Source organism: Zosterops lateralis (genome assembly GCF_965231275.1).
Source record: "Zosterops lateralis genome assembly, chromosome: 15".
NCBI lineage: Eukaryota > Metazoa > Chordata > Aves > Passeriformes > Zosteropidae > Zosterops > Zosterops lateralis.
Window position 1 is genome coordinate 14780537 of NC_139775.1, and position 9913 is coordinate 14790449.

At 64.6% G+C, this 9913-nt stretch overlaps 1 protein-coding gene and 1 pseudogene across 2 annotated transcripts; one reads left to right on the top strand and one right to left on the bottom strand.

Annotated features, from left to right (window-relative positions):
- The first annotated feature begins 810 nt into the window (after positions 1–810).
- LOC310915368 (cytoplasmic phosphatidylinositol transfer protein 1-like) lies at positions 811–6502 on the top strand (annotated as a pseudogene). Its single transcript, XR_014592758.1, has 8 exons — positions 811–916; positions 1767–1915; positions 3525–3787; positions 4169–4240; positions 4328–4423; positions 4539–4694; positions 4770–4833; positions 5865–6502. The product of XR_014592758.1 is annotated as a cytoplasmic phosphatidylinositol transfer protein 1-like (transcript).
- Positions 6503–6687: 185 nt separating this feature from the next.
- On the bottom strand, positions 6688–9515 carry MSS51 (MSS51 mitochondrial translational activator; the record flags this gene model as incomplete). Its single annotated transcript, XM_083872517.1, has 6 exons — positions 6688–7074; positions 7149–7242; positions 7713–8276; positions 8444–8568; positions 8786–8941; positions 9223–9515. The coding sequence occupies 6 exons, from the start codon at positions 9513–9515 to the stop codon at positions 6804–6806; spliced, it is 1503 nt and encodes a 500-aa protein (XP_083728643.1). The 3' UTR covers positions 6688–6803.
- Between the last annotated feature and the right edge of the window lie 398 nt (positions 9516–9913).

Sequence of the window (9913 nt, forward strand, 5' to 3'; positions counted from 1 at the left end):
ATCCCCATGTCCCTCTTGCCACACTGGCCACCACAGCTGGGCGGGGATGGGGCACCCCGAAGGGATGGCACCCCAAAGGGATGTCACCCCCAAAGGGATGGCACCCCCCAAAGGGATGGCCCCCCAAAGGGATGGACCCCCAAAGGGATGTCACCCCCAAAGAGATGGCCCCCCAAAGGGATGTCACCCCCAAAGGGATGGACCCCCAAAGGGATGTCACCCCCAAAGGAATGGACCCCAAAGGGATGGCACCCCCAAAGGGATGGCCCCCCAAAGGGATGGCACCCCAAAGGGATGTCACCCCCAAAGAGATGGCACCCCCCAAAGGGATGGCACCCCCCAAAGGGATGGCCCCCCAAAGGGATGGACCCCCAAAGGGATGTCACCCCCAAAGGGATGTCACCCCCAAAGGATGGACCCCCCAAAGGGATGTCACCCCCAAAGGGATGGACCCCCAAAGGGATGGCACCCCAAAGGGATGGAGCCCCAAAGGGATGGCCCCCCAAAGGGATGGCCCCTATTTGGGGGGACACGCGTTCTCCAGGAGAGCTGTGCAGGAACGCGTTTATCCGGCCGGCAGGGAAGGGGTTAAGGCCGGGAGGGTTTTGGGGTGTCCCCACTCGGGTCCCCCCAGGCTGGCTCCTCGCACGGGTGACCTCACGCCAGTGCCATGGCAACGCCTCGTGAAGTCACCGGGAGCGGGGCGGCCGCTGGCAGCGCGGGGCGCGGGGATGGGGACGGGGGAGGCACCGCCGCCGCCCCCCCGCCGCCCCCCGCAATGAGCTGCGGCCCCGCCAGCGCCGACGCCTCCGCCTGACCCCCCGCCGTGCCCGTGTCACTGGCACCGTGTCGCCCTGCCCGTGGCACCATGCTGGTCAAGGAGTACCGCATCTGCATGCCGCTCACCACCGAGGAGGTGAGGCAGGGGCAGCGCCGGGCGGGAGGGGAGAGGGGAGTGCTGTGGGGTCAGGGCTCTGGGTGGGATTCAGCCAGGGGATGGGTTCCTGCCTGCCCTGAGGGGGGCACGGTGACCCCTTTGCTGGCTCCTTGTGGCAGGGACTGGGCTGTGCCGGGCTGGGGATGCACCGTGCGAGGGCTGAGCTGTACCTGGGGGGGATATCCTGGCCCAGGGCACAGAGGCACAGCAGGACCAGCAGGCGAAGGGCACCGGGGTTTGGACGCCCATGGCACGACAGGGACCATGAGCTCCATCCCTGCTCGGGCAGGGAGCCTGGATGCCATCGGGCAAAGGTCTCTCGTGAGCACCTGGAGCCCACGGGGCCTTTTGGGGAGTGGGAGCCTCCAGTGGTGCCCATCCCTCCCTGGTGGCACCTGGGGAAGCTTTTCATTTAGGCAGAGTGGGGTGGGAAAATCTTCCTGGTTAATGCAGTGGTGGACAGGATCTTCAGCAGAGCAGTCAAACCTTTATTGCACAGCTGCATCACCACACACACACACACATCCTCACGGTTATATATCTGACACAGATACATCCATAAATATCATACAGATACACATTTTTTCCTGGCTCCCAGGTAGTTTGCTGAGCAGAAAACCTCCAGGCATTCTGCAAGGCACTGGGAAAGCACAGGGGAGCTGGGACAGCTTAGGGACACGGGAGGTCACACAGGGTGCCCCCTGCCCTCTGCACGGCTCAGGGTGTGGCACCCCTTGCTCCGTGCCTCAGTTTCCCCTCTGGGCAGCGTGGCTCAGCCCCCAGGCGGTGCCGGGGCCGGTGGCACTGAGGGTGGGCACTGTGGTTGCAGTACCGCGTGGGGCAGCTCTACACCATCAGCAAGCACAGCCACCAGGAGAGCGAGAAGGGAGAAGGCGTGGAGGTGGTGAAGAACGAGCCCCACGAGGATCCTGTGCACGGCCCTGGCCAGTTCACTGAGAAGCGTGTCCACCTCTCCAGGTGAGCCTGTGCCTCTGGGTGGGCACTGCAGGGTGGGGAGACATGGGCAGGTATTGGGGTGGCCCCAGCTTTTCCTCCAAAATCCCTGGGGAACCTCATTCCTGTGTCCTGGACATGCTGCAGTGTGGCTGATTCCCAGTGTTACCCCCATCATTTCCTGGGCTGTTTCCATCATTTCCTGGGGGTGCACTGATCTTGGGGGGCTGCATCCATTTCCCAGGCACCCACCTACCTTCAAGGGCTGTATGTGTGTCTCTCAGTGGGGTCCCCAAATCCTGGGGCACACCCATTTTTGGGGTCTGCATCCAATTTTGGGAGCTGCCCTTATTTCTTAGGGTGTACCCATCTCTTGGGGTGCTCTGATCTTGGGGGGCTGCACAAATCTTGGGTGCTGCACCCATCTATCTCCTGGGGACTTGTCTTCAGGGGCTGTACCCAACTTAGGGAGCTCTGTCCCAGGGTGCAGCCAGCCTGGGGGTTCACAGGGAGGATCTTGGGGGTCTACACTGATCTGGGGGGCTGCCCTCTCCTCATGGGGGTGCCCCCACCTCAGGACATGTCCCCACCTCACAGGGGTGCACCCACCCCTCTCTGGTGGGCACCCACCTCTGGGTGCTGCTGGGTGCCTGATGGGGGGGTTGGCAATGCCCTGGCCCTGGGGGTGTCACCACTGGCCCCCAGCACTGCTGTCCCCGTGTCCCCTCAGCTGCCTGTGGACACGGGCTGCTCCCCACCAGGAGCTGCTGGTGTGAGACGGGTTATTTTTAGCTGCAGCACTCACGATTCCCCTCTCGCCTGAAATTTATTTATAACGCCTGAAAATTAATCAAAACCCACCTCCAGCTCCCCAGAAGGCCTGATCCTGCCAGGGTGCTGGGAGGGAACAGGAGCACCCTGGGGGGCTCAGCCCTGGGGAGGTGGAGGGGTCCTGGGGGAGGGTGGGTGTCTCTTGGGGAGGGGGTCAGGGTGTCTGGGGAGGAGTGGGGAACCTGAGGAGAGGGTGGGGGCACTGGGGTGGAGATGAGGAGCAGGCACAGATCCCTGGGGGGGGGTCCTGGCATAGAGGAGAAGGTGCTGGAGAGGTGGCAGGGGTCTCTGGTGGGGGAATAGTGGGGCACTGGGGAGGGTCCTGGGGTCTCTGAGGATGTTGGGAGGTGCAGGTGATGATCCAGAGGTGCAAATGAGGGTCGTGGGGAGGTAACAGGGCTCCTTGAGAGTGTTCTGAGGTGTAAGTGAGGGTCCCTGGAGGCATCCTGGAGTGGAGGTGAGGGTGTGTGGTGAGGAGCTGGGGCAGGGGAGAGGGTCCTGGGGAGGTGACAGGGGTCCCTGGTGGTGTCCCGAGGTGCACCATGACAGTGTTGGAGCTCAATGCAAGTGCTGGGGAGGTGGCAGTGACTCCTGGGAGAGGTGCTGGGATGCAGATGAGGTGCAGATGGGTCCTGAGGTGCCTGGGGGCACCCTGAGGTGGAGGTGAGGGTCCTTAGGTAGCAGGTAGGGTTCCTGGGGTGGCAGTGAGGGTCCCAGAGCCAGGCTGTGTTTGGCAGTGCAGGGCTGGGTGGCACCAGCCCTGTCCTGTCCTGAGGGGGGTCCCCTGACACGCTCCCCACAGCAAACTGCCAAGCTGGGCACGGGCAGTGACCCCTCGCATCTTCTACATCACTGAGAAGGCCTGGAACTACTACCCCTACACCATCACGGGTGAGCCCTGGGCAGGGCATGGGACGGGCACCCTCGGGCACCACCTCCCTGCCCAGTGGTGGGGGGGCTGCAGGACCTGCCCCTGGTCTCACTGCTCCCTCTCTCCCCTGTGATATCACCTGCTGATGCCACCCTGTGATGCCGATGTGCCATGGTGTCCCTGCAGAGTACACGGTAAGGACGTGGCATGGGATGTGGCAGCTGGCTGGGGAGGGGGCTCTCAGGGGGCATTTTTGGGGGTGGGTATCCTTTGGGACAAGCATCCTTTAGGTGGGTGTCACCATGATGGGTGGGTGTCCCCTGGGGTTTGGATTTCCTGTAGAGAGTGTCTTTGTGGCTGGGTGTTCCTTGAGGGTGATCATCCTTGGAGGTGGCTGTCCCTCAGGGCTGGGTGTCCTTTGGGTGGGTGTCCCTCAGGATCAGTGTCCCTGGATTGCATATTTTTTGGGGATGGACATCCTGGGGGTGGGGTGTCCCTCAGGGTGGGTGTCCCTCAGGGTGGGCATCCCTGGGAGTGGCGTCCCTCGGGGACCAGCTGACAGCCACTCCCTGCAGTGCTCCTTCCTGCCCAAGTTCTCCATCTACATCGAGACCAAGTACGAGGACAACTGTGGGGACAGCGAGAATGTGAGTGTGCCCCGCAGCTGAGAACTGGCAAACTCAACACTTTGTGACCCCTTGCCCGTGTCACTCACCCCTCTCTCCCCTCCCCAGATCTTCCACAGTGACAAAATCCTGGGCGACCACGAGGTCTCTTTCCTGGACATCGCCTTCGACGAGATCCCTGAGCGCTACTACCGCAGCCTGGAGGTACCATGGCTGGGGACAAGGCCACCCCCTCATGGCCTCAGCCTCCCCTGAGACCACCCCCTTGTCTCCTGTCCCGAGGGGGGACTCATGACCCTGATCTTCCCCATCCCCTCAGGACCCCCGTTTCTTCAGCTCGGCCAAAACAGGCCGGGGGCCGCTGCGGGAGGGCTGGCGCCAGCACACCAAGCCCATCATGTGCTCCTACAAACTGGTGAGCGTCAAGTTCGAGGTCTGGGGGCTGCAGACACGGGTGGAGCAGTTCGTGCACAAGGTGAGGGAGGCCCGAGGGGAGTTGGGGGGCACTGGGTGGGGCAGTGACAGGGTGCTGACCCCTGTGGTGTTGCAGGTGATCCGGGACATCCTGCTCATCGGGCACCGGCAGGCTTTCGCCTGGGTGGACGAGTGGTGCGGTGAGTCCGTGGGGTCACCCTGGGGCTGTGGGGAGGGGGACACAGGGTGCCCACAGAGGGAGGGGGCTGCAGGTCTAACTGCTGATGCCACTGACCCCACCACAGCTCCTGCTCTTCCTCTGCCTGCACTGCTGCCTGTTCTGCCTGTGCTGCCTGTGCTGCTGCCTGCACTGCCTGCGCTGCCTGCTCTGCCTGTGCTGCTGCCTGCACTGCCTGCGCTGCCTGCTCTGCCTGTGCTGCCTGCTCTGCCTGTGCTGCCTGTGCTGCCTGCACTGCCTGTGCTGCCTGCTTTGCCTGCACTACTGTCTGCACTGCCTGCACTGCCTGCTCTGCCTGCACTGCTGCCTGCACTGCCTGCACTGCTGCCTGCTCACCCCTGCCTGCACCCCTGCATGCTGCATATTCCCCTGCACCCCTCGAAGGGGACGGGGAGAGGGGTCCTAGCACCCTGCCTGTGCTGCCTGCACCCCCATTCTGGCAGGGACACGCACTGCAGGCGGCTGCCACCTGCAGGCACAGGGACGGGGGCCCCGGGTTTGGTGACAGCTGGTGGCGGGTGTCAGGCCATCCCGGTGAGCGGCTCTCTGCCTTCCAGACATGTCCCTGGAAGAGGTCCGGGCCTTCGAGACTCAGATGCAAGTGGCCACAAACCAAAAGCTGGGGAGCCAGCACCCCTAAGCCCCTCTGCCTGCCGGGGATGGACACCCCGGAGCGCGCCTTGCTGCCTGGGGTGGGTGCAGGCAGGGGGGCTTGTGCCCCCCCCGCACCCCGCGGCGGAGTGTCCCCCCTCCAGCTGCCCTCCCCGCACATCCCCTGCCTGCGCTGCCTGCGCTGCCTGTCCATCCCCTCCCCTCTGCTGCCTGGGCTGGCGCTGGAATCGGGGAGCTGGCTGTGCTGCCCAGCATCCCCTCCCCTGGCTGTCCCCAGCCCCTGTCCCCCTCCTGTCCCCCAGCTCGGTGGGGAGCCGGGGGGCGGGGCTGCCCCGGGATCAGGGGGTGCCGAGCGGCCCCAAGCCCGGCTGTGCTCGGCAGGGATGACCATGGAGGAGGTGCGGCGCTACGAGCAGGAGACGCAGGAGGCCACCAACGAGCTCATCGGCCTGGTGGCACCGGCCATCTCGGTCAGCGAGGTGGGGCAGCCCACGGCCACGCACTCGGCCCCTGCCAGCGCCCCCTCCACCCCCCTGAGCGACGAGGCCCCCGAGTTCCTGGCTCCCCCCAAGGCTCGCCCGCGGAAGAAGTCGGCGCCGGAGACCCTGACGCTGCCCGCGCTGCGGGAACGCGCTGGTGCCGAGTGACACCGCTCCGTGCCGGACTGTGCCAGCCCTGCCGCCCGGCCCGGCCCCGCCGGCAGGCGCAGAGCCCAGGGAGGGACCCGCACCCGCTGGCAGGGCGCTGGCAGCCCTGGGGTGTGCCGGCCTCCCTGTGGGTGCCCACGCGGGTCAGTGCCACCACTGCCATGTCTGACCCCGCCAGGACAGAGCTGCTCACCTCGCCTCCACCCGCTCCGGTGTCCGCAAGATCCACCGAGGCCGGCGAGCAGTGGGGAGGTGCCGGCTGGTGCTCACTTGCCAGGCTGGAGCAGTGCCCTGCAGGGTAGGCACCAGCATGGGGGCACAGCGAGGGTGACAGTGACAGCCAAGCGCCGGGCTGGGGCTCCCCACCAGACCCCACGGCACGGCTGGTCCTGCAGTTGGGGTCCCCTTTGCTGTCCCTCCAGAGGCCGTGGCTGCTCCAAAGGGGCTGGGGTGGGCTCAGCCCCTTGTTTTCCTTAGGAAAACAAAGGCCTTTTTGGAAATAAAACTCGAGACACGGCAGCTGGTTGCTGGTAGTGATTTATTTGGTGCTGTGGAAGGGTGCCATGCCTGTGCTGGGGTGCTGCACCCTCCAGGCCTGCATGTGTGTGGTGAGGGATTTCTGGATCGTTGATCCCAGGATGCAGAGATGAGGTCCTGGATGGGCAGCAAGGAATCAGCCCAGCCCTGGGGCAATGCCACCAGCCACAGCAGCAGCACTGGGCTCTCCTCCCTGCCAGCCATCATCATCCTCCAGCTCCTGGGCCCCTGGCAGAGCCTCTGCTCCCAGCAGGGCAATGTAGTGGGAGCTGCAGTAGACGGGCGGTTTGTTGGGGCTGGAGTAGACCTGCTCAGGCCGCAGGGAGGCAAAGGGGTTGCTGGCATAACCCACAATGTGCGTCTCCAGCTCCACAAGGATCTGCAGGGACGCTTTGAGCTCCTGCTCGCTGCCAGAAGAGAGGACAGGCACCGTCAGTGGGTGTTTGTGCCGGCTCAGCGGGGTGTACTCACCTGTACTCACCTGTACACGGTGAAGAGCACGGGCAGGCCATAGTCCCGCAGCAGCAGCAGGGTGGGCAGCCAGCCCGCCAGCAGGTCTGGGCAGGCATGGAAACCTGTGGGGACACGGCCATGAGGGCTCCACCTCTTTCCCATCCCACCCTGGCCTTGGGGAAAGCTGACCCCAACTGCATCCACTCTGCTGGACACCCCAGAGTAGTTTGGCAGTGAGTTTGGCAGCCCTCAGCAAGGTGGGGTCTGGCTCCCCACCAGCATGTGGGGCACCCCAAACTCTGGGTCCTGGGCTAAGCCTCAGCACTGAGACCTGAGGGGAAGGATCCATTTCACCTGCAAGTGGGTGACATAGGCAGGCCAGAGTGTGACTGGTGGGGAGACAAGGCAGCCATGTCCCAAGGGGTAACCCTGAGCTGCCCATTATGCCTTGGTGCAAAGCCCTGGGTGTGTCCCAGGCCACCTTCAGGCTCAGCCCCAGGTGCTGCCAAGGTGCTCAGGGTCTGCCCTGTGGATATCCCCATCCTGGCAGTGGGGTGTGAGGGTCTGACCCCTCCATGGCACAGGCACTCACCCGGGTGAAAGCCCACCACCAGGTCAGGACGGGCGGCCAGCTTGGTCTCCACGTGGCTTTCCCAGAAGTCGTGGTAGAGCCCCTTGTAGCTGCTGAGATAGACCTTTCCCCGGGGCGCCAGCGTGGTCAGGGGTGGCCTCATGATGGGTCCATCCACCACGTCCACCCCCACCATCACCATCTCCATGCCCTGGTGCCCCGGGAACATCCGTGTCAGCTCGTCGTAGTCCGTCAGGCGCGTGTTGAGGGTCTCCACGTGGGAAGCCCCCACCACGTGCACGGTGAGGGGCCTGGTGAGGGGGTCGATGCCGAAGAGCCGCAGCCCCAGGCCGATGGTGAGAGGCCGGGAGTGGAAATCGGTGACCAGGCGCCGGATGGATTCCCGCAGCTCTGCCTCCTCCGGCCGGGGCTTCCCTGCGTTGGCCCAGAGCAGGGTCATGTAGCGCCCCGCCACGATGGCACCCAGCTTCTCCTCCAGCTGCTCCTGCATGGAGAACCAGTCCTCCCAGCCCTTCACGTCCCGGGCGGGTTTTGTCCAGGTGTCCGTGGGAAATGGGATGTCCCCTGTGGGGTAAAGAGGAGGTTGGAGGGTACAGTGGTGGTGCCACAGCTCAGGCTGCCTGTCCCACCTGTGCTGTGGGAGTGGGGCTGGAGAAGGGACATTATATCCCAGCACAGGACCTGTGCAGCCTGGTATGAGGGTCAGGCCTGGAGAGGGAAACGTGCCCCACCTGTGAAGACGAGCCACTCCACCAGCCGGTCCAGGGCCACCAACTTCAGCTTCTTGCAGAACTTCTTGTGCATGGGCCAGTTGGCACGCTGGCACGCCACGCCGCAGTAGTACACGTTTTGGCACCTGGGCAGACAGGCAGCATGCCCAGCCATGGGGATTGGGGGGCACAATGCAGCCCACCAAGACTGGCTCCCTGCCACCCCCTTTTCAGGGCTGTGTCACTGTTCTGAGGGTGCCCTGTGGCTGGAGGTGGGTCACACACCCCTCACTGTACCCCAGCCACCAGGCTGGAAGTGAGGGATGGATCCATCCCTGTGCCATCAGACCATCCCCACCGTACCTCTTACAACGCCGGAGGCTTTTGGGGTCCGGGAGGGCATCGGAGAGTTTCTTGCACTCAACACAAAACTTGAAGGTGTCTTCCATCTTCTGGAACATGTCAAAATATGTCCGAATGCCGAAATCGCTGCCGCTCTTCCTCCCGTCCATGGCAGACCTGCAGATGTTAGAGGGTGAGCAGAACCCAGCCCACTGCCACAATGCTGGGGCTGATGTCCTCTCTCTCTCTCAGGCTGTCAAGGTTTTTAGCTCCAGCCAAGGAGCATCCTGGCCTGGGTGGGGACAGGGAGCCACGCACTTTGGAGGGCTCCACTCAGGAGCCCATCAGAGCTGAGCTGGGAGGGTGGACTGAGCTATGGGAGGTGCTCCAACTGCTGGGGGACACGTGGGATGCTCTTCCCGGGGGTGGGGAATAGGCACCCATGGGTGCTCACTCACTTGTAGTCCTCGTAGCTCTTCATGTTGAGCTTCTGCAGGATGACATGGGACAGCCCCGGCACGTTGCGGTCCATGGCCTGGAAACCCAGCGAATCCACGTCTGGAGCCCTCTGCGCTGGCTCCTCCGGGGCCTTCTTGGAGCGGCCTGTTTTGGGGGCAGCGCCTGCGCTTGGCTGGGCCGCGGTGGCTGCAGGAGAGAGGGGCGCGGGCGAGGAGGCCGCTCCGGGGGTCTCCGGGTGCTGCCGGGGTCCCCCGCGCCGCCCGCCACCCCCGCGGCGCCTCCCGCCCGCCATCCCGCTCCTTATCCCGTTCCTTCTCCCGGGAGATCCCGAGCAGTCCCGGCCCGGCCCGGCCCGTCTTGCGGCTGGGCTCAAATGTCAGCCCCCGGGAGCCGGCGGTGCAGACGGCCGCGGCCCCTCGCAATCGGATAGCGGAGCTATTCTGGGCATCCCCTCCCCGGGAACGGGCCAACCCGCTCCGGGGGTCCGGCTCCCGCCCTAAAACCCGCGCTGGTGGGCAATGGGGTGCCCTAAAACCTTGTAGAGTCCCACACTGCAAATCTGCGGGGAGCTCAGGGGGTTGCTCAAGCCTCTGGGACCCTTCTGTCACCATAGGGGACACAAAATCACCGCCACAGCCCCTCGCCATAGCGCAGCCCTCAGGTCCCCCCAGCTGGGTGTGAGGGAGTGCC